General features: G+C 45.2%; 2 protein-coding genes across 2 annotated transcripts in view; both read left to right on the top strand.

Moving 5' to 3' along the window:
• The window catches only part of LOC308578661 (FK506-binding protein 15-like), a gene marked incomplete at its 3' end in the record, with an annotated part of 88128 nt that overhangs the window by 51834 nt on the left and 12082 nt on the right, over positions 1–24212 (top strand). The window lies entirely within an intron of this gene.
• Positions 1680–20157, top strand: LOC308578662 (FK506-binding protein 15-like; the record flags this gene model as incomplete). Its single annotated transcript, XM_081179141.1, has 15 exons — positions 1680–1822; positions 2805–2903; positions 3421–3519; positions 4073–4171; positions 11348–11457; positions 11819–11942; positions 12728–12797; positions 14092–14166; positions 14797–14895; positions 15176–15325; positions 16094–16159; positions 16941–17084; positions 17234–17376; positions 18481–18583; positions 19535–20157. The coding sequence occupies 15 exons, from the start codon at positions 1680–1682 to the stop codon at positions 19592–19594; spliced, it is 1584 nt and encodes a 527-aa protein (XP_081035267.1). The 3' UTR covers positions 19595–20157.

Here is a 24212-nt window from a genome sequence, read left to right as displayed (position 1 = left end):
TCCCGCCTAAAATAACTGCCGCGGACCTGAGTGAAAACTATCTACAGACCTGAGTGAAAACTATATACAGTATCCCCCTGTTGGCCCAGGGTGAAACTACACTACATAACACGTAGTAAGTGAAGTTAACTCTTTATTAGAAGAAACAAGGCCTGCTTGCTCCCTTCATCAGAGCAAGGAGTTAGACGTGCTCTTGCGAGTGGGTCAAATCTGAGGCCTTCTTCTGACATTAGAGCTGCTGAGGGATAAAAATAATTACGCTCTCCGCAGTCCCAAACATGGTTAGAAGCCTACAGCTTGCTTTAGTTCTGCTAAACACTTGCTGGGTGTGAACAGAGAGCCAAAACAAACCTCTGTCTTACCTTTCTGGCTTTGAGCTGGAGGAAGATGATGCAGGTGCAGAAACAGGGAAAGATATCACACCCTTGCATCTTTGTCCTTCATCTTACTCCATCTTTCAGTGGTGCAGCATGCTCTTTGCAGCAAGGGCATGTTCTGGTGAGCACAAATTTTGAATTGGCTACCCAGGTTACACTAGCTTTACAAGCTCGTCATAAGACATTGTAGAAAAATCAGCAATGCTTCTGTTCACTGATTCCTGGAACTTTCTTGAAATGTAGGCTTCAGCTGCAAACATTACTGGAGCAGTGTGTGGGAATGAAACGCACAACACTTGTTCAGTGCAAGAATTAACCTCAAGAGATGATCCCAGAGTTGGATTATTTTCTATGACATGTCATGGGTGTTTAGAGTAAGATGCATACCAAACCTCTTAAATCCGACATTATTTTTGCATTCAGGTACCTCAAAGCGACTTACACAGTAAAGCAACTGAGGGTGTGAACACACTACATTGTCAAAGCACACAATTCCCCCTTACCACAAAAACCTCTTAAATCCCACATTATTGGCTACACCAGCTCAGTTTCCTCTTCAGCTATTTGTCCGATCTAACCAACATCTGTTAGGATTTGAATGAGTACAAAGAATTTGAACCTGCTGTTTCTGGTAACAGTGATATCATCCCCACAAAAACGGACTGGCAAGCAAAAATGATAGAAGATCTACAACTTGCCAGAACAACAGGGAGAATAAGAGGAAATTCAATACCAAAAGTTAATCAAGATCGGATAACATTTAAGGAAGATCTTAAAAATGAGTGGCAACGTTAATCTCCTGACAGACCTAGAATGAATCTTGGAATATGGAGAATGTACATAGTAAAAGTTTATGGGTATTAAACGAGAACGCTAAATAAGAAGAAAGAAATGTGTTTTGCCAGACCAAGTGTAAATAGCACAATGAGAAGATTCGGAAGGTAGCTACCTGCGCCTTCCTCGCCTTCTCTTCCTTCCCTCGATCTCCTCAGACGCGTCCCTTCTTCGCCCGGCGAGCGGAGGCGCCACCTCATTGGCCAGCATCGAGCGAGCGTCACCCGCCCTCCCGCCTCCCTCTCCCAGAAACCAGCTTCCCATTGGTCCAGCCGTGTCCCCCTCCCTTTCCGTCAAACTTAAGAGTCCCGCCGCCAAATTCGCGGCAGCGGCAGCAACAGCTGATCGCTGGCGTCCCCGTGCACGCGTTTCTTCCCTCCGCGTGGAAGTTTGGCCCGTTTGGGGACCGCGAATGCCGCCGGCCGCTTTGGCTTGCTGGTTTCGCTTCTGCAGCCCAGCACTTGAGCCATGGCCGAGAAGTTGCAGCCGCGCACTTTGCGGCTCTCGCCTCCCGGCTTGGGCTTAGTCGAGGGGCGCGGGGAGCGAGGGGCCGTCAGGATGTTGGGGGACATGGATGAAGAAGACGAGGCCTTCCAGCTTCCGACGGGAGGGTGAGAATGCGGCGCCTCTCTGCGTGGGGGGAGATGCGGGGTGTGCGGGTGTCTTTGGGTCCGCGTGAGGGGGCGGGGCTGTGTGAGGGGACCATAGCTGTGTGGGGGGCTGGGGCTGCATGTGGGGCTGGGGCAGCATGTGGGACTAGAGCTGTATGTGGGGCTGGGGCAGCATGTGGGACTAGAGCTGTATGTGGGGCTGGGGCAGCATGTGGGACTACAGCTGTATGTGGGCCTGGGGCAGTATGTGGGTTTGGGGCAGCAGCATGTGGGGTTGGGGCAGCATGTGGGGTTGGGGCAGCATGTGGGATAGAGCTGTATGTGAGGCTGGGGCAGCATGTGGGACTAGAGCTGTGTGTGGGGCTAGGGCTGCATGTGGGGCTGGGGCTGCATGTGAGGCTGGGGCAGCATGTGGGACTAGAGCTGTGTGTGGGGCTAGGGCTGCATGTGGGGCTGGGGCTGCATGTGGGGCTGGGGCAGCATGTGGGACTAGAGCTGTATGTGGGGCTGGGGCAGCATGTGGGACTAGAGCTGTATGTGGGCCTGGGGCAGCATGTGGGACTAGAGCTGTATGTGGGCCTGGGGCAGCATGTGGGACTAGAGCTGTATGTGGGGCTGGGGCAGCATGTGGGACTAGAGCTGTATGTGGGGTTGGGGCAGCATGTGGGACTAGAGCTGTATGTGGGGCTGGGGCAGCATGTGGGACTAGAGCTGCATGTGGGGCTGGGGCTGTATGTGGGGCTGGGGCAGCATGTGGGACTAGAGCTGCATGTGGGGCTGGGGCAGCATGTGGGGCTGGGGTGGGTGGGTGCAGGCTTGCGAAGGGTGATTCCGAGCACATGCAGAGGGGTTTGTCTGCAAATACGTGGTGTTAGGCGCTGAGAGAGAGGCGAAGTTCAGCTGAGCTAGGCGTCTTTGAGCCAGCAAGGTTCCTTCTCTCTTTTTCTCTCTTTTTCCTTCTTTATGTCTCTCTGACTCACAGCGTTGCTTGTGAGGATGAAATGGGCGGGGAGCGAGGGGCCGTCAGGATGTTGGGGGACATGGATGAAGAAGACGAGGCCTTCCAGCTTCCGACGGGAGGGTGAGAATGCGGCGCCTCTCTGCGTGGGGGGAGATGCGGGGTGTGCGGGTGTCTTTGGGTCCGCGTGAGGGGGCGGGGCTGTGTGAGGGGACCATAGCTGTAGGTGGGGTGGGGCTGCATGTGGGGCTGGGGCAGCATGTGGGGTTGGGGCAGCATGTGGGACTAGAGCTGTATGTGGGGCTGGGGCAGCATGTGGGACTAGAGCTGTATGTGGGCCTGGGGCAGCATGTGGGACTAGAGCTGTATGTGGGGCTGGGGCTGGGGCTGCATGTGGGGCTGGGGCAGCATGTGGGACTAGAGCTGTATGTGGGGCTGGGGCAGCATGTGGGGCTGGGGTGGGTGGGTGCAGGCTTGCGAAGGGTGATTCCGAGCACATGCAGAGGGGTTTGTCTGCAAATACGTGGTGTTAGGCGCTGAGAGAGAGGCGAAGTTCAGCTGAGCTAGGCGTCTTTGAGCCAGCAAGGTTCCTTCTCTCTTTTTCTCTCTTTTTCCTTCTTTATGTCTCTCTGACTCACAGCGTTGCTGGTGAGGATGAAATGGGCGGGGAGCGAGGGGCCGTCAGGATGTTGGGGGACATGGATGAAGAAGACGAGGCCTTCCAGCTTCCGACGGGAGGGTGAGAATGTGGCGCCTCTCTGCGTGGGGGGAGATGCGGGGTGTGCGGGTGTCTTTGGGTCCGCGTGAGGGGGCGGGGCTGTGTGAGGGGACCATAGCTGTATGTGGGGTGGGGCTGCATGTGGGACTAGAGCTGTATGTGGGGCTGGGGCAGCATGTGGGACTAGAGCTGTATGTGGGGCTGGGGCAGCATGTGGGACTAGAGCTGTATGTGGGGCTGGGGCAGCATGTGGGACTAGAGCTGTATGTGGGGCTGGGGCTGCATGTGGGACTAGAGCTGTATGTGGGGCTGGGGCTGCATGTGGGACTAGAGCTGTATGTGGGGCTGGGGCTGGGGCTGCATGTGGGGCTGGGGCAGCATGTGGGGCTGGGGTGGGTGGGTGCAGGCTTGCGAAGGGTGATTCCGAGCACATGCAGAGGGGTTTGTCTGCAAATACGTGCTGTTAGGCGCTGAGAGAGAGGCGAAGTTCAGCTGAGCTAGGCGTCTTTGAGCCAGCAAGGTTCCTTCTCTCTTTTTCTCTCTTTTTCCTTCTTTATGTCTCTCTGACTCACAGCGTTGCTGGTGAGGATGAAATGGGCGGGGAGCGAGGGGCCGTCAGGATGTTGGGGGACATGGATGAAGAAGACGAGGCCTTCCAGCTTCCGACGGGAGGGTGAGAATGTGGCGCCTCTCTGCGTGGGGGGAGATGCGGGGTGTGCGGGTGTCTTTGGGTCCGCGTGAGGGGGCGGGGCTGTGTGAGGGGACCATAGCTGTATGTGGGGCTGGGGCTGCATGTGGGGCTGGGGCAGCATGTGGGACTAGAGCTGTATGTGGGGCTGGGCAGCATGTGGGACTAGAGCTGTATGTGGGGCTGGGGCTGCATGTGGGACTAGAGCTGTATGTGGGGCTGGGGCTGGGGCTGCATGTGGGGCTGGGGCAGCATGTGGGACTAGAGCTGTATGTGGGGCTGGGGCAGCATGTGGGGCTGGGGTGGGTGGGTGCAGGCTTGCGAAGGGTGATTCCGAGCACATGCAGAGGGCTTTGTCTGCAAATACCTGCTGTTAGGCCCTGAGAGAGAGGCGAAGTTCAGCTGAGCTAGGCGTCTTTGAGCCAGCAAGGTTCCTTCTCTCTTTTTCTCTCTTTTTCCTTCTTTCTGTCTCTCTGCCTCACAGCGTTGCTGGTGAGGATGAAATGGGCGGGGTTTCGGCCAGCTAAGGATGAATTGGGAGGCGCTGGGTTGCATCCGACTAAGCTATGCGTTGGTTATGCCCGCCCATTTCAGTGGACCAACTCTGAGCAGAGCCAGCATTGAGCTGAAACCGAAGTGCCTTGTGTTTTCACTGTTTCTTACATGCTTAGCTTTGGAGCTAAAAAGTTCGCCTCTCATGATGATTGGGTGTGGGAGGCAGGGACCCTGCTGCAGAAATAGTAACCTCCGCAACCCCAGACCCCTACACCACTGGTGATGGGAGTGCACTTGCTCTACAATCCAGAGGGCCAAAGGAACCCCACACCTTTTGTAGAGTGAGGGAATACATTATATTTTAGTAGTGGTTTGGGAGTAGGAAGTTCACCCCAAGGGTTAATGGGGAAAGGAGCATTTTTCTTAAAAAGCAAGACTTATTGGGGAGTAGACTCCATTGAATTCAACTGAACTTCCCCATGAATGTACATAGGGTTGATTTGCATACAAATGCCTGTTGCCTGTGCTGTGGTGAAATATTTTCCCTTTTCCTAATTCTAGCTTTCTGTTTCCACTTCTTATGTGCTGATGTTACACTGAGAGAGAGTCACAAAGTGAGCTTCATCTCCAAGTGGGGGTCTGCACCCTGATCTCCCAGGTCACAATTTGGCATTCTAACTCCTGCCCTAAAGTGGGTGCCAGTAACAGGACTGAATGGAGGTGTTTTGTGGTCTTAGATTCCTTCTACAAAAGGAACCCTAAGAAAGATTTCTAGTGCCCTTACACTGTGACATTTTAGGTGTTCAAAATAAGGGCACTGCACTGTTGCTTTTGGCAACACTGGCAGTGAGCAAAGGTCAGAGTGACATATAGCCAGTGGGAGTTGTAGTTCAGAAATTTATGGAGAACTGCAGATGCCCCCCCCCCAAATATTCAAAATATAGTCCGGCCCCCCACAAGGTCTGAGGGACAGTGGACTGGCCCCCTGCTGAAAAAGTTTGCTGACCCCTGACCTATGTCTTCCCAGAATGTCACTCTCCCCAGAAGGGGAAGCCAAGCTCACAATCTCTGTTCCGCTCGCTTCGTCTTCTTTTTTTAAGATAATTTTATTTATTTATACATACAACAAGAAAAACACACACAGAGAAAAACACAAATACCAAATTACACACAAATTACAAAAATAACCATAGACACATAATTTTCTTGGCAAACAATAAAACATCTATTGGTCTTAACACTAAAGACCCAACTTCCCGTCTATTCCATATTTCAAATTCATATTACGTATTGCCAATACACATTTTTTTTCATAATTAAACTTATTCTCAATAAATCTAATTTCTTCTATCTACCTAGCACTATCACTGAAGTTCCTCGAATGCTGCAACAGAATTTAAACTACTATATTTATTTTTCAGATATTCTTTGAAAACCTCCCATTTAGAAACAAATTCTTGTTTTTATTTATTCTTTATTTTTTCTGATAAACCATCTAATTCGGCATATTCTGTCAGCTTTTGGATCCAATCTTGTATAGAGGGGATTTCATTACTCTTCCATTTTGCTGCGATCAAAACTCTTGCTGCTGCCATCGCATATAAAAAGATACCCTTACTCTTTTGTGGAATATCCAAATCTGTTATTCCCAGGAGGTAGGCCTCTGGTTTTTTATTGAAAGAGATCTTTAGCATTTTTTGCAGTTCTGCATGTATACTCTCCCAGAATACCTGGATTTTCCTACATATCCACCACATATGATAGAATGTTCCTGAGTCTCCGCATCTCCAACAATTACTTGACACATTTTTATACATTTTTGAAAGTTTCTGTGGTGTTAGATACCATCGATGTTGCATTTTTTGAAAGTTCTCTCTAATTGTGTAACAGTTTGTGAATTTCCAATTGATCTTCCATAAATTTTCCCATTGGGCCATGGTTATTGGATGGCCAAAATCCTGGGACCACCTCACCATTGCCACTGTTACCTCCTCCTCCTTGACTGTCCAGTCAAGGAGGAGTCGGTAAGTTTTGGAAAGAGTTTTTCTTTTAGAGTTTACAAGATCAGATTCGAATCGGGAAATTTCTGCTGAGAACCCCTTTTGTTTGTCAGATTTAAATTTTTCAAATAACTGATGGTTTTGGAACCAGTCTGAAATGTGTTCTCTTATCTCCTCAAAGTTTTTTAATTTTATTTGGTTATCCTCATTTTTTAGAAGTATTTAATATGTTGGCCAGCTTTCCCGAGTATTTTTCCGTTTTACTGCTATGGCTTCTACTGGAGAAGTCCACCACGGGACTTTAGGCTCCATCAGGTCTTTATATTTTTCCCATACAGCAAAGAGTGACTTTCTTATTATATGGTTGGTAAAATTTTTATGAATTTTTGCTTTTCCATATATTAGGTAGGCGTGCCATCCCCAACGGTTGTCAAAACCTTCCAGATCCAGGAGGTCCGGATCCTGCAACGTGCACCAATCTTTTAGCCAAGTGAAACAGGCAGCCTCGTAGTAAAGTTTTAGATCGGGTAGGGAAAAGCCTCCTCTCTCTTTTATGTCTATTAAGATCAGGTGTTTAATCCTAGGTTTCTTCCCTTCCCACAAGAATTTGGAAATTTCTCTTTGCCATATCTTGAGACAACCTGCTTCACCCAGTATCGGAATCATTTGAAATAAGAAGATTAATTTTGGAAGCACATTCATCTTTATAATGGAAATCCTACCCAGAAATGTTAATTTTAGTTTACTCCAGATTACCAATTTTTTTCTAATCTCTAACCAAGTTTTGGTGTAATTATCCTGAAATAAGTTTATGTTCTTGGGGGTGATCCAAATACCCAAGTATTTCGCTTTTGAAGAGATTTTCAGGCCCAGTACTTTTTCTAAGTCGTCCTTTTCTTCTGTGGTTACATTTTTAACAAGCATTTTTGTTTTTGTTATATTCAGTTTAAAGCCTGCCACATCTCCAAATTCTTTAATCAATTCCAGCACTCTTTTCAGACTTTCTTTAGGGTTTTCAGTCATAACAAGTAAATCGTCCGCAAAGGCTTTGATTTTATATGTTTTGTTTCCCAGAGTGATGCCTTTAACAAGCTCATCCTTTCTTATCTGATTGTTCAAGACTTCCATCACCAAGATAAATATCAGTGGTGACAGTGGGCAGCCCTGTCTTGTTCCCTTGTTTATTTTGCACTCCTCAGTAATTCTTCCGTTGATTATCAATTTTGCATATTGTTCCGAATAGATGGCATTTATTCTTTTAGAAATATTTTCTCCCAGTCTGATTTCTTCCATTAATTTTTTCATAAACTTCCAGGATACATTATCAAAAGCTTTTTCAGCGTCTACCAACATAATAGCTGCTTGTTTATCAATTTTAATATCCAAATATTCTAATACATTAATCACACATCTAATTTGGATTGCATAAATCGTCCGGGAAGAAATCCTGTTTGATCTTTATGAATTATATCTTTCAGCACCATTTTTTATCTATTTGCAAGAATGTCTGCGAATATCTTGTAATCGTTATTTAGCAGTGCAATGGGTCTGTAATTGGCCATGTTCGAGGCATCTGTTCCCTGTTTATGGATAAGAGTAATAAAGCTGTCCTTCCAGGTTTTAGGAAGCATTCCATTTGCCAGAATATTATTCATTAGGTCTTTCATGGGAAGAAATAATGCTTGTTCTAACTTTTTATAGTAATTAGCTGGAAGACCATCTGGGCCCGGTGTCTTTCCTAATTTTGATCTCTGTATAGCTTGTTGCATCTCCATAGCTGTTATTGGTGAGTTCAGGCTTTCAGTTTTTTCCTTAGGTATTATTGGTAGTTTATTTTTGCCCAAATAATCAATTATTTTTTCTAGAGTCTCTGGATCTTCTTTATATAGTTTTCCGAAAAAACTAGCAAAGTTTTTACTAATTTCCTTCGGTTCTTGAATCCATTTGTCTTCAATTTAAATTTTATTGATAATTCTATCTTCCTTTTTCTTCTTTAATTGCCAGGCCAGAAGTTTGCCAGGTTTATTTGCAAACTCAAAATTTCTATGTCTCAACCATTTTATCTTCCATTCTATCTCTTCATTTATTATCATGGAGAATTGCGTCTGTAAAATTTTTATACTTTGCTTAATTAGTTCATCATCTGGTTTTTGGAAAAGGATCCTTTCCTTTTTTCTAATTTCCTCCCAGATCTCCATTTTCTTCTTCTCTTTTATTTTCCTTTGGAATGTGTTTTGTTGTATAAAGAAGCCTCTTATGATGGCTTTACCCGCGTCCCAAACCGTCTCTAGATCTACTCCTTGATTTAAATTAAACTTAAAATATTCTTCTAAGATTTGCTTGGCCTTCTCTACAATTTTTTCATCGTTTAGCATACTCTCATTAAGTCGCCACCTTTTAACCTTTTCTTCTTTTCCTTTAAAGTTAACCCAGACCGCGCTGTGATCAGAAATTGTCCTTGGATGGATTTCGGCTTTTGTAATATTATTTAATAAATCCTTTGTTGTCCAGATCGCGTCGATTCATCCCGCCAATTTATGTGGCTCTGAGTAATGTGTAAATTCTTTCTCTGTTGGATTCTTAAACCTCCAAGCGTCAAACAAATTCAGGAGTTCTATTAATTGGAAAAATGTAGTTGGGAGTTTGTTCTGCCTCTTTTCTTTCTTTATTGTTCTGTCCATGTTTGGATTGACTACTCCATTAAAATCTCCTAATAATATAATTCCCCCCCCCCCTAAATATTCTATGACTTTTTCTTCCAGGAATTGATAGAATTAGGATTTTCTTTCATTTGGTGCATAAATTCCAATAACTATCACTTTTTCATTATTGATCTTAACCTCTATAATCACTGTTCGACCTTTTTCATCATTGTAAAGCAGTTTTGGCTCTAGCTGAGGTTTTACATAGATTACCACCCCTCTCTTTTTTTCTTTACTTGATGCAATAAACTCAAGCCCCAATCTCTTATTTTTAATACTCTTTTATGTTTTTCCGCTACATGAGTTTCTTGCAGACAGATTAGATCATATTTTTGCTTAACGAGAATATATTCCACCTTGTTCCTTTTTGATTTTTCATTTAAACCATTTACGTTCCAAGTAATAAATTTATAATCCATACTTTATTTCTTATGATACGTCAACGGGATAAAAAAATAAAAAAATTACACATTCAAGGTCTCAGTATACATTTAATAAATTCCCTTCTTAGATCTGTCTCCTAACTCTCAACTGTTTGTTCAATTTCCTCTGATTCTCCCAACAATTGCCTTTTTCCTCCGAGGTCTTTCCGGTACTTTCTCCAGAACTTGTCCGCATCTAATGCCGACAAGCACTTTCTACGTTTCCCTTTAAAGAAAAAAGAGATGCCTTCCGGGTACTCCCACCTATAGTCCACTGCCTTTGCCTTTAGTGCCTCGGCCAGAGGTCTATAAGCTTCTCTCTTTTTTATCAACCGATTTGGAATAATCTTGTGGACGATAATATCATTTCCTTCCGATTGAAATTTCTTCTTGTTACTAGCTTGTAAAATTCTATTTCTGAAATCCATAGAGTTAAAAGAGACTAAATAATCAGCCGGCCAGTTGTTTGCTTTTGCTACATTAGATTTTTCTATTTTTTGTGCTACTTCTGCTTCTTCTAGGTCTAACCAAGCTGCTAGCTCTTTTGAGATTTTTTCCTCAATTATTTCCTCTGCGTCCTCTGTTAGTCCTCTGAATCTTAGGGTATTCTCCCTTCTCTGCATTTGCAACATCGCAATAGAGTCCAAAGTTGAATCCTGCTGTGCTTTCAGATCTGCTGTTTCTTTCCTTATCTTATCGCATTCCCTTTTCAACTCTCTATTTTCATTTTGTAATTTTTTCTGAGCTTCCTCTAGATTCTGTGTTTTACCTTTAAGGTCTAGCACTATTTTCGTCAGTTCTGAATTTTTTTGTACTAAATTATTGACCTGAGTTGATAACTCAGCTGTTATTTTCACATTTTCATCTATTTTGACTCCCATTGAATTAAGTTTTTCTTCTGTTGCTTTTGCCTTTTCATTTACATTATTTTTTAAATCTTGGATATATTTCTTCAAACTTAAAATTAATTCTCTCATATCTAGTGATTGATGCATGTCAGTTACAGAAGTTCTCCTGTTTTGTGAGGCTGAAACTGCCGCAGAACCTGTCACAGTTGTTTTTTTTACCATACATCACTAAGAAATTCAGTTAGCTCACTAGGTAATTTGTTCTCTTTCCTTCTGTCTTACAGATTGGATATCAATTAAGTTCAATCTTTCTTAATACAATCATGTCAATATTCCAATGTGATAATTAATGAATGTCAATTAAGTTCAATCTTTCTTAATACAATCATGACAATTTTACCAATCTGATAGTAATCTCCGGCCTATGTATCCACTAATTTTTATATTCCCAGTTTCACTAAATATATTTTAAATTGAATATGAACAATTATCTAATTAGTTACAGCCAAGCATCAGTACAGCAATATCACAAATTCATCAGATCAAATAAATATAAACTAATCACTGACAGGATTCTAGTTTTTGAATCCATTACCCTCTGGTCTTTGGGGAAGGCTGCAACAAAATCGCCAACCTGCAGTGAAACATGAGCATCTGTGAATGAAGTGAATGGTTACTATTTTTTTCTGCCCAGGACCAGGCTGGCCTCTCTCTTTGAACAGGATCAGACAACTACAGAATCTGGAAATGTGCTCTTCCAATACAGGCCATCCAAGCGGGCCAAAATTAGTCATCCAGCTACCGGTAAGTAAACTGTTCACAATGCCCAGGAACATAAGATGAGCCCTTGTGGACCAGGCCAGTGGCCCATCTAGTCCAACCTTTGGTTCTGAAGCCCCACATAATCAACTGGGTTGGTCTGTGACAACTCACGAGTAGTGCTGGGGAGAGACCCCTGACCTGGGGCCCCAGAAAGGTGCTGGTGGTCTGTATTCACCACACTGGGGTAGATGGACCCGGTGGTTTGACGCCATACAAGGCAACTTCCTGTTTTTCATTAATCTGAGCAACTGGCTTGGTCCCAAGACAAGGGAGCTAACTTGGCCTGATGTTTGCAAGCAATGTTCTGTAACAGAGCACTTACCCTTCTCATGTGCTGCTCCAGCTGCAGGTCTGTCTACCCAGAAGCATCCTCCTGCAGCTGCTGCTGCTGCACCCGCTGCTTCTCCTGTGCCAACTGCAGCAGTGCAGTCAGTTTTCTTCGCTACAGTTGTTCATGCATATTTGTTGTGAGTACTACAGCAGAGGGGATGAGCTGCAGTGTGTTCTTGCTACCCAAGTCCTGTGCTCACATCTTTTGCAATCATCTCTCCATCTTGCCTGGCTTCTTTGGAAAGAGGGGGAACTGAACAACAGTTGGGGGTGGTCGATTAGGGTGAATGGGGCACTGCCAACTCAACCTCAGCCTGCCCCCACCTGCCCGTTGTTGTTTTTTTACTTCCAGCCAATCAGGCTGTGGATATCATTGACTCTGGCTCTATGTGCTGTTGATTTCCTTGCCTTATGCCACACCAGTGAAAGCAGCTCCAGTAGGAAGGTACCCCCTCATTCTGCCCCCAGCTGGCTCCCACCTGCCTGCCTTCTTACGTCCAACCGATCCAGAGGGCAGGACTTCCTGTCAGCTTCCTCTTCCCCCTCAGTCTCCATGCTGCCATGGTAGAACACAGCAGGGAGGAGGATGGGGACAGCCCTAGACTTAGCTGGCCCTTCTTGTCGTTGGCTCTGGTGCCACCTAGAGTTGGGCTCCCTGCATTCACCCCATTGAGGCACTAGCCAACACTGAACTGAAATGAGGATAGAGACCTCCTGGGATGGGGAGCTTGTGGGCTGATAAAATGTTGCTGGGCTGCTATCCCCCCCCACATCACCCCTCACTGTTGGCCAGATGGCCTGGGCTGATGGGAGTTAAACAACCCCTGGGAAGTCTCTGTAAAGAGCTGCTTAATATAACCCATGGGGTTGGCATGGTGGCAACAATTGTGGGAAGCTAAGAGGTGTTCTCTTCTTATTCCAGTACCAATGGGAAATATGTGAAACATGGCAAGTATGGAGCAGCTGTAGTGGGCAGCAATGCAACCAAGGAGGTAAGAGGAGGAGGTGTGGTGTCTTGAAGTAGCCTGGCTTTCTGACAACCTGCTGTCCTCCTGATTTTTGGGACTACAGCTGCTGTTGGTCCTAAACATCTGGAGGATACAGGGTTGATGTAGGTTGGGCTAAGGAAATGCTTCCCTTTGTCTGAATCCTGGTTTCCTGATGGTGTCTTACTCTGGAAAAAGCAAAGGTGCTGTTTTGGCTCCTGTCTCTTTCTGCCTCATCAGCTCACAAGGGTTATAGCTCCCATTTTTCTTATTCTGACCTCACTTCTCTACAAAAAGTATTCTCAGCAGGGAAGGGGCTGTCGCTCAGTAACACAGCATCCACTTTGCAGACAGAAGCTCCCAAATCCAATTGCTAGCTCCTCTGGGTAGGGCTGGGGACACTGCTGCCGGTCAGAGTAGGCAGTCCTGAGCTAGAGAGACCAGTGGTTTGATTCAGGCCAAGGCAGCTCCCTGTGCTCTTATGTAACTAGAACCATGTGGACTAGCATCTTGACAAAAGAAGGGCCTAGGGGGTATTGTGTGCGGAGTGGATAGAGGGAGGTGAGACGGTAACTTTGTCGTGGCTTGAAAAATCAATAAACGTTCCCACCACACTCAAAAAAGGAAGGGGGTTTCAGCAGCTTATGTTGGAAAAGGGATTCAGTTTTTCCAGCCTCTGTCCTTTTCAGTAGCTCTTCAGTGGTTTGTTCTGCCCCACTTTGCTATGAAAGGATTCACAGGTGTTTTACAAGCAACAGATAAAATATGTCAGGAAACATATGCATTTATTCCAGGAAGACTCTGGTATGATTGCCTTGTCCCACTCCCCTGTTGCAGGTGAGGGTGGTGGGGACAGGATAAAACACTGGGCTGTCATTCCCGTTTAGCTGATTGGGCGGAAAAGGACAGATCTCACCCCTTGGTTTCTCCAGGTGTAGGGAGCCTTTGGTCCTCCAGATGTCGCTGAACGACAGCTCCCATCACCCCTCTCCTCTGGCCATGCTGGCAAGAGCCAATGGGTGTTGTAGCTCAGCACCAAAGGCTCCCCACGCCTGCTCCATTGTAACGAAGTCACTCCACATGTAACTAAGCCAGGCACCTGCAACCAAAGCAATTCCTACGATGAACACCTCTGATGTATTTATATGTTAATATGTCATTTGGCTGTTGGGGTGCTGTGGAAACGCTACCTGGTATAAGAAGAGCTCCAGGTGCTTTTGAAAAGAGCCAGCCCCGTAGTTTTTGATTCCTCACTTTTGCTCCTGTTTTCTTCTGTCCTTCCGTCTCTTGTGGAATCCAGTACAGAGTGCTTCTCTATATCAGCCAGCTGCAGCAGATTGCGACTGCCAGCATCCATGCCTGTTTTGTATTCACGGTAAGCTTTGACATTAAGACCTTCAAGGACCAGGGCATGGGCTGAAGCTAAGCAGAATTCTTTGGTGGTTGGAAATGCACATTGCATATGAGGTCTCAGCTGTGGTCAATTAATTTCAGTGGGTCTGCTTTGAGTAGGGCTAATGCTTCTTGCAGGAGTGCCTGGCGTGCTCTGGTCCATGGGGTCACAAAGAGTCGGACACGACTAAACGACTAAACAACAACAACAATGCTTGTTGCAACCCATTAGATTTGAATGGTGTTAGAACCAGGGGGCCCCTCTATGGATAAAATGCTTACATGGAGGCAACAAAGTAAAGGAAATGACATTCTACCTACTGTAGCTAACATCCCTTGGGGTAGCCCTCCACCCCGAAATCCTATAGCATTTTTCCATTTCTAAACATGACACACTACATATGTTGATGTGTGTGTGTGTACTTAGAGTAGATTCACTGAAATTAATGCACCAAAGTTCATCATGTCCATCAATTTTCATGGGTCTGCTCTGAGTAGGGCTAACATTGGGACACAACCCAAAGTCTTTAGCAATACCCATCAGGAAGAAAGTTGTTTTGAGCAGAGGCTGTCTGCTGCTCAGAATTCCACTTTCTCCTTTCTCTTTCCGCAGGTGAAGCCCAACAACTACTGCACATTTTATGATGATCAGAGGCAGAATTGGTCCATCATGTTTGAATCAGAAATGGCGGCTGTGGGCTTCAGCAAACAGGTGCCAGAGGCGTGCATTGCATTTTGGGGTGGGGGGGTTGCTGACCTGCAGACACGAACTAGTGTTCGTGGGAGGTCAGCTCTCTTGCATCAGTCACCAGATGCTTTCTCTGCCAGCTACTAAGAAGTATCCAGGGAGAGCAAGGAATGGTGGTGTAGCCAGTTGGGGCCTTTTCAGGCCCCTGGGGTCTTCAGCCAGTCCTGCACTGGGCCAGATTGCATAGGTGCGGATGACAATGCAGGCTAATGACACAAAGGGGCTTGGTTCTTCCTCCTTGCAGCTGTGCATTGCCAAATATAACAGCAGCCCTTTTCCTGACTCTGTGCTGTGCCAGGATCTTGTTCTCGGAAACGGCCAAGGTGTGGCGACCGGAGATGTCCTGGAGATCACTTTTACAAGCTGGCTGTTCCAGAACGGTAGTCTTGGGCAGGTGAGACCTGGCAGAGGGGGTGGCTGGGGATGATGGGGGTTGAGGTCTCTAGCAGCACTGCATGGTCACAGCTTTCCCACTCCTGGTTTATAGTTTGCATACAGCCCTTTTCTCCCACAACCCCATCCTTTTGCCTTTCAATAACATTGCAAGGAAATGAAACTAGAGAGGGACTTGGTGAGGCTCACCCAGCTTGCTTCACAGCTCAATGTGCATTTGACCCCAACCCCAATGGGCTCTAGCCACTGCTTTTCCATGGGGGTTGCATTGGTTGCTCTCCAAAGGTAGGACCTTTCCCAGCCTTGCCGCCCTTTCTCAACTGGAGATGCCAGGGAGGGAACCCAGGACCTTCTTCCTGGGAAACACATGCTGTTAGGTCCTAAGCTACACCTGTCTTCAAGGTGTAGATCCCATTTCTCAACCATAATTCTACCCAATCTGCAACATGGGAGGCACCGCTAGGTAGGGGATTCAACATAGAAAGCTGCCTTGCACTGCATCAGGCCACTGGTCTAGGTTGGCATCGCCCACATTGACTGGCAGTAGCTCTCCAGGCTTCCAAGCAAAAGCCTTTCCCTGACCTTCCTTGGAGATGCCAGGATTGAACCTGGAACCTTCTGCCTGCAAAACAGGTCTGTGTCCCTGAGCTGTGCCCCGTCCTTCGGTACTCATTGCTGTTGGCTCAGCAGTGGGAGTAGCAAAACATGAACCTATTATCTTCTGTATTAAAAGTAATTTCATCCCATTGACCTTCCACTTTTGGAACAGGTTTTCGACTCAAATATATACGCAAAGTTGCTGCGTGTGAAGCTAGGCTCTGGTAAAATCATCAAGGTAAGATGGCGCTATCTTCCCACTGCAGTGCAAGGTTCCAGTTAGGGATTCTTGCCTCCACTTCCACATCTAAGCAGAGTTCAGCAGCCCGGGCTGTGTGGAAGGCTGAATAGCAGTGATGTTTTTTGAGCTCAGACCCAGATCAAATGGCTTCCTCAAGAACGGCAGGCAGGTAACTGTCCCAGCTTGTCTACGCTTGCCAGGATCTGCTGGAGTGGGAGACCCAAACAGAGTACCTCGATCCATGCAAAATTCCTCATCCTGCCCTACTGGTCAGTCAGGCTTGGCCTTTCTTTACAGGAGGGGTGGGGAACCTCAGGCCCAGCAGGGACTGAAACTGGCCCTCAGGATTCACCCCAGGCCATGCCCCTCGCCAAGCCTGCTCTGTGGCCTGGACCAAAACAGTCCTGGACCTCCAGTGCTGCCTCTTGCTGTCCTGGATGAGAGACAGAGGGGGGAGTGTGAGTGGGTGTCTAAGGTAGCCTATTGTACAAAGGGAAAAATTACATTCGTTGCCCCTCCCGCTTTCCCCTCTAGCCCCGCCCACTCCTGGCATGCGCCTCCCCACCAAGAAGGTTTCCCCAGAGGGAATGGTTTTCATCCCTGCTTTAAACTACAGTACTGTCCTCAAGAGTGCAAGAGAACTGTCAGTATTCCTGTGCCCTGCTCTCAACCAGCCTTTACCAACCTGACAAACATACACACAGATGCAGTTGGCCCTTAGCGAAGGCGGTCACCCAAATTTGTTTTCTGCTTGGTTCTCCATTTCTGCAACTTGAAGAGCTGTGAAGATGGGATGATTGGCATGAAGAGAGGAGGTAGGCGGTTCCTCCTCATCCCGCCAGCATTGGCTTACAGGTCTTTGGCAGAATCTGAATGCATTCCTCCGGACTCGACCCTGGCCTTTGAGTTGGAAGTCAAACGGGTGAGTGTGTCTTCCTCCCAACGTGTTAGCAACCAAGAGAACCTCAGAAGGTTGTTGGGTGGTCGGTCTACTGCCTGGATGAAGTTCTACAAATGGAGGCAGTGGTTGCCTTGACCAGACTCCATGATGCCTCTTTTTTGCTCCCTTAGGTGTGGTTTGCAAAGGGTGCTGACTCCGCCGGACAAAGCCTGGGCCCCAGGGACTCCCTCACACCTTCACCAGCACCACAATCAGAAAGCCCCGCTACAGACCCAGCCTGGCTGACTCCTCCTACTCCCGCTCCAAAGCCAGGGTGAGAAATAAATTGAGGGTGCCCTTAGCTTTGAAGCCTTCCATTCTCCCAGTTGTCACATCCTAACTCTGCAGTAAACAGGTTGCCACCTCTGTGTTTGAGGCTTTCGGCCTTCACCTCAGCTGCATAACTCAGGCCCCATCTGCACTGTACCACCTTGGGATCTACGGATGAAGTCCAGTATACAAATTCAATAAATCATAGTAAATCATACGTTCCAAATAGCGCCATGCCATTTTCAACAGCTGTGGCTTCCTCCAAAGAATCCTGAGGGCCTCCTTGTCTCATAGACAACCTGGCAGGGGCCACATTCCAGGGCTGGGCTGGGGCTCCAGTGGACAGAGCAACAGATGCTGCTCCTGCCTTCTGTGCAGCCAGAAAATACACCATGTGGGGCTTCTTTCTGCACACACCTCTCCCTGTCCAGGGAAGCAAGGTGCACTGTCACAGTTCAAGGACACATTCCAGCCAGGCTCAAGCTCCCTTGGGGAGGTAATGAGGTGGGGTAGGTGAGGGGCTTGGCCGAGGCAGAGTCCCAAAGGCCACTTGAGTATCCTACCCCTTAACTGACTCTTCCTACTGTGCTCAGGTTTGTTAACTCCCTTCCTTCCATACTACAGGGAGCCTAAAGCTCAGGTGGCCTGGCTCAATCCAGGCACCCCAAGGCTGCTGCCAGTCAAAGTGGACAGTACTGGGTTGGATGGACAAATAGAGGAATACAGGAATATAGCCAGTGTGGGGTAGCAGTTAAGAAGATCTGTCAGAGTAAGATCTGGGAGACCAGGGTTCCAATCCCCACTCTGCCTTGAAGGTGACCTTGGGCCAGTCACACTCTCTCAGCCTAAGCTACCTCACAGGCTTGTGAAGATAAAAAAGGGAGGAAAACTATATACCAGTATTTGAGCTCCTTGGAGGAAAGATGGAACATGAAATAAGAACTATTCTGATTCTGATATAAAGGATAGAAGCTCTGCTAGGGTGGCTTTTCAAAAGTGAGATCTACATATGATACTGCCTTGATTTATTATTATTTTTCACATGAGAGGATGGAAAGTATCAAATCATGCAAACATTCACATGTGTAAAAAACAATTCTTCCCCCAGCTATGTGGAGCAGGGCAACCTGATATTTGAGCAGAGCAACAGCTCACTGCAGAGGACCATGGAGCACACCCAGGCAAGGGTCCTACATGCTGAACAGGAGAAGGTAAGCCCTGGCAGTGTGGCAGCCACAACAGGAAGGCCAAGTGACTGAGGCTGTGGGGAGGGCAAGTGCTATCCCAGGAGTTCACAATCGCTAGTGCAGGTCACAATTCCCCTTTGCCTGCAGGCCAGAAAGAAGTTACATTTCTGAGCAGCAGCAACAACAAAATAGAACAAACGACTGGCTAGGTATACATGCACATATAGGTAAAAGATTCATAAGCTTCAGGTAATCCTTTGCAAAGCACCTCAGGTTGAATATGAGAGAACAACAGAATGTCCCTTTAAAATCTAACAGAGTGGGTAAGGAAAAAAAATGCAATACATTGGTCTACAGTAAGATCTCATTGGCTGCATTCACATGCCATGCTGAACTGTGGATTGGGATGAGGTGAGCAAGCACAGTGAGCGTCCCCCTCACCTCCTCCTATGCTGCCAAGAAGAAGGGCGTGAGAGTTTCCACTTCTAGGTAACTGCTGCTTCCACTGTTGTCTGGACTGAGAACAGCCATTAATGTTAAGCAGAATTAGTTTCTGAAGTTAGCTTATTGAAACAAACATTTGAAGTTGGTGTGTTTGATATTACCCATTGTTGATGTTAGCTGCAGCTCGTTGTCCCAGGCAACACAGCAAACCATGGCTGGGCACAAGTGTCAGGGTTCCTGGCCGCATGAGAGGAGGAGATGTAAGGGGAGAGCATGCAAGTCCAGGTTTGCTGTGGCCTGTTCTTGCTTGGGCATCAGCGTGCAAACCCTGCCATTAAGGGATCTTCCATGCATCTTAACCTGAGTCTCTTTGGATTTTGAGAGATATAATCAGCGCTTGGACCACAGAATAAGCAGAGTGCTCTTAACCCAGAATGCCATTGCCTCTTTTGATAAAACTTTCTCCCCTCTTGCTGTTCTTGCTTCTGGTGGTGTTAACTCTCCTCTCCTTGTCGCTGCTTTTCTCTCTAGCACATGCCGCCACTGGATCAGGGGTGGGACCAGGTGAGGCATTGTCCTTGGGTGTCCTGATCACCTGAGCACTTCCTTATTCCTTTCATACTTTCCAGGTCAACCATTTCATACTTTTAGCAGGGGAAAACCCCACGCCTTCTGCAGGTGTCTCTCGTTGCGAAGCCTCTCTGTGCCTTGGCATACCGGCTTCAGTGACAATGGGTTTTTCTAAATCAGGGGTGGGGGGACTCCAGGCCCCTGGACCAAAGGCCACTTTCCAGGCCTATGTGTCTGGCCCTCAAAACTCCTTCCAAGCAATGCACCCTCACCAGTCCTACATTGCACCCTCCTTGAGTGCTTTTGCCTGCCTGGATCAGGCCCAAAGCCCGTCTTATTCTCACAACCAGATGTCCCAAAAGGGAATTCTACAAGCAGGATCTGTGCTCACCCCACTTGCAATTCCCTGGAACAACATGCTGCCTACAACAGTGGAGGGGAGACCTTGTGGCTGTTGGCTGTATATAGCTTTTCCTGCCCCATTGTTTTGTCTAATCCGCTGCTAAAGCCATCTAACTGTTTGGCCTTCATTTTATCTTGTGGGAGAGAGCTCTGCTGTGTGAAGATGTCCTTTATTTTGTCTGTCCCGAATTTTCTGGGGAAACCTTTTCTGCTCTCCATTTTATGCACCTTTGCCGTGCATGCTTTCTCCTGTTCTAAAATTTCCCAGTATTTTGGCCATTTGGCCTCCATGTTAAGTTTTTTCAAAGCTTTCGCTTCCATAGGTGATAGCCACCTTGGGGTTTTACTCTCCAGAAAGTCTTTATATCTTATCCAGACATTAAACAATGCTTTCCTGACAATATGGATTTTAAATGCCTTATGTGCTTTTACCCTGCCATACCACAAATATGCATGCCACCCAAATATGTTGTCATAACCTTCAAGATCCAAATCATCTGTATTTTCAAGAAGCAGCCATTCCTTCAGCCAGCAAAAAGCTGCTGACTCATAATAAAGTTTAAGGTCTGGCAGGGCAAACCCCCCTCTGTCTTTACCATCAGTAAGTATCTTAAATTTTATTCTGGGCTTTTTGCCCTGCCAGACAAATCTAGATATATCTCTTTGCCACTTCTTGAAACAATCCATCTTATCAATAATTTGCAGTGATTGAAATAGAAATAACATTCTCGGCAATACATTCATCTTGATAACAGCAATTCGACCCAGCAAGGAAAGCTTCAAATTCAACCAAATTTCTAAATCTTTTTTCACTTCTGACCAACATTTCTCATAGTTATCTTTAAATAAATTCACATTCTTAGAAGTCATATTCACCCCCAGGTATTTTACCTTCTTTACTAATGTTAAGTCTGTCTCTTTCTGAAACCTCTCTCTCTCTATTGGCGTCAAATTTTTCTCCAAAACCTTGGTTTTTAACTTATTCAATTTAAAACCTGCCTCCTGCCCAAAATCCTGGATTAATTCTAAAGCCCTCTTAGTGCTAGATTTTGGCTCCTGTAATGTCAGAACAAGGTCATCTGCAAAAGCTTTAAGTTTGTATTGTTTAACTCCGACCTGAATACCTTGAATCAAATGGTCCCTTCTAATCATATTTAGCAAAATCTCCAGAACCGAAATAAAAAGCAATGGGGAAATTGGGCAGCCTTGTCGTGTCCCTTTCTCTATTTTAAATTCTTCTGTCACCACATTATTGACTGTCAATTTGGCCTTTTGTTCGGAATAAATCGCACCTGTGCCGTTTTCAAAGTTTTGTCCAACCCCCATCCCCTGAAGATTTTTCTTCATGAAACTCCAGGAAATGTTATCTAGGCTTTCTCTGCATCTACAAATATCAAAACTGCTTTTGTGTTGATGTTCACCTGCAGCTTTTCTGAGATGTTAATTATATTCCTCATATTATCCGATAGATGTCTTCCAGGGAGAAAGCCAGCTTGGTCTTTATGTATCCCCTCTGCCAATACTTTTTTCAGTCTTCTAGCCAGAATGTCTGCAAAAATTTTATAATCCACATTAAGCAGGGATATGGGGCGATAGTTCTTAAGTTGTGTCTTTTCAGACTCAGTTTTCGGTATAAGTGTGATATAAGCTTCTTTCCATGACTCAGGCGCTCCCCCCCCCTCCATAATTTCATTGCAAACCTCCTTTAGTGGTTGAATTAAGTAGTCTTTCAAAGTTCTATAATATTTGGAGGTTAACCCATCAGGCCCTGGAGATTTGCCCAATTGCATATTCTGAATCGCACCTTCCACCTCTTGTTCAGTTATTTTGTAGTTCAATAATAATTTATTTTCTTGGGAAATTTATTGTAATCCGTTAGTCTTCAAAAATTGGTCAATTTTTGTCTCAATCTGCGGCCCTTGTGTATAAAGTTGTTTAAAATATCTCTGGAAGCAATTTCTAATCTCCTGTGGGTTCTGTATGTTCTTTCCATCCACTTCAAGGTTGGTAACCGTGTTAAACTTTTGTCTCCTCTTCAACTGCCACGCTAACAGCTTCCCACATTTATTAGCTGATTCGAAGGTCTTTTGTCTCATCTGTTTAATTTTCCATTCAATGTCCTGATTTATCATTTTCATATATTGTACTTGATATAACTTAATTTCTCTCAAGATCTCTTGTGACTTTGGTTTAGCTCTAAGTTTCTTCTCTCCTTCTCTTATTTTCTCCAAAATCTTTTCTTTTTTCTCATTTTGAATACTCCTTTTTATTGCATTCTGGTTTTTTTAAATAAATATTTATTAAGTTTTCACAAATTTTAAAAACACATACAATACACACAATACAAAGATATACATACAATAACAAACAAACACGTATAATTTCAACTTCTTTATTTCCTTAAACTTACTTCATCGACTTCCCCATACCTCCCCTTTCTGCATTCCAGTTCCCAAAATTATTTCAGCAAATCCTTCCCCTTAATTTATCCGATTTTTTCCTTTTCTTTTCTTTTACTTAATCTTTAACAGCTGTAATTCCTTACTTTATATAACCACAACATTTTAACATTCATTAATTTTGCAATATTTTTTAAGATAAATTTTAAATTTCTTCCAGTCTTCTTCCGCCGTCTCTTTCCCCTGGTTTCGGATTCTGTCAGTCATTTCAGCCAGTCCCATATAGTCAATCACCTTCATCTGCCACTCTTCCAAGGTGGGTAGATCTTGTGTCTTCCAATACTTTGCTATAAGTATTCTTGCTGCTGTTGTAGTATACATAAAGAATGTTCTGTCCCTCTTTGACACCAATTGGCCGACAATGCCCAAGAGAAAGGCCTCTGGTTTCTTAGGGAAGGTACATTTAAGTACCTTTTTCATTTCATTATATATCATTTCCCAGAAGGCCTTAATCTTCGGGCACGTCCACCAAAGGTGAAAGAAAGTACCTTCAGTTTCTCTACATTTCCAACATTTATTATCGGGCAGATGATAGATCTTTGCAAGCTTGACTGGGGTCATGTACCACCTGTAAATCATTTTCATGATATTCTCTCTTAAGGCATTACATGCCGTAAATTTTAAACCGGTGGTCCACAACTGTTCCCAGTCAGCAAACATAATGTTATGACCAATGTCTTGTGCCCACTTAATTATGGCCGATTTAACCGTTTCATCTTGTGTATTCCATTTCAGCAACAAATTGTACATTCTTGACAAATTCTTAGTATTGGGTTCTAACAGTTCTGTTTCTAATTTTGATTTCTCCACCTGGAAGCCAATTTTCCTGTCCTGTTCGTAAACCTCCATTATTTGGTAATAATGGAGCCAGTCTCGTACTTTAAACTTCAATTTCTCGTAACTCTGTAATTTCAATTTATCACCCTCTTGTTCCAAAATTTCCCAATATTTTGGCCATTTGGCCTCCCTATTAAGCTTTTTCACGGCTTTCGCCTCCATCGGCGACAACCACCTTGGGGTTTTATTTTCCAACAAATCTTTATATCTTATCCAAACATTGTATAGAGCTTTCCTGACAATATGGTTTTTAAAAGCTTTATGAGCTTTAACCTTGTCATACCATATATATGCATGCCATCCAAATACATTGTTAAAACCTTCCAAATCCAAAATGTCTGTATTCTCAAGAAGTAGCCATTCTTTTAACCAGCAAAAGGCTGCTGTTTCATAATAAAGTTTAAGGTCTGGCAGAGCAAATCCCCCTCTTTCCTTTGCATCAGTTAAAATCTTAAATTTTATTCTGGGTTTTTTGCCCTGCCAGACAAATCTAGATATATCTCTTTGCCACCTCTTGAAACAATCCATCTTGCCCACAATTTGCAATGTTTGAAATAAAAATAACATTCTAGGCAATACATTCATCTTAATAACAGCAATTCGGCCTAACAAGGAAAGCTTCAAATTTGACCATGTTTCTAGATCTTTTTTTACTTCTGTCCAACATTTCTCATAGTTATCTTTAAATAGATTCACATTCTTAGATGTCATATTGATCCCCAAGTATTTCACCTTCTTAACCACAGTTAATCCTGCTTCATTCTGGAACCTCTCTCTTTCAATAACTGTTAAATTTTTCTCCAATACCTTAGTTTTTTGTTTGTTCAGCTTAAATCCTGCAACTTGACCAAATTCTTGAATCAATTCTAACACCCTTTTCGTACTAGTGTCTGGCTCTTGTAAAGTAAGTACCAAATCATCTGCAAAAGCCCTCAATTTGT

The sequence above is a fragment of the Podarcis bocagei genome, assembly GCF_964188305.1.
Source record: "Podarcis bocagei genome assembly, chromosome: Z".
Classification (NCBI taxonomy): domain Eukaryota; kingdom Metazoa; phylum Chordata; class Lepidosauria; order Squamata; family Lacertidae; genus Podarcis; species Podarcis bocagei.
This window is presented reverse-complemented; position numbering and strand designations above follow the sequence as displayed.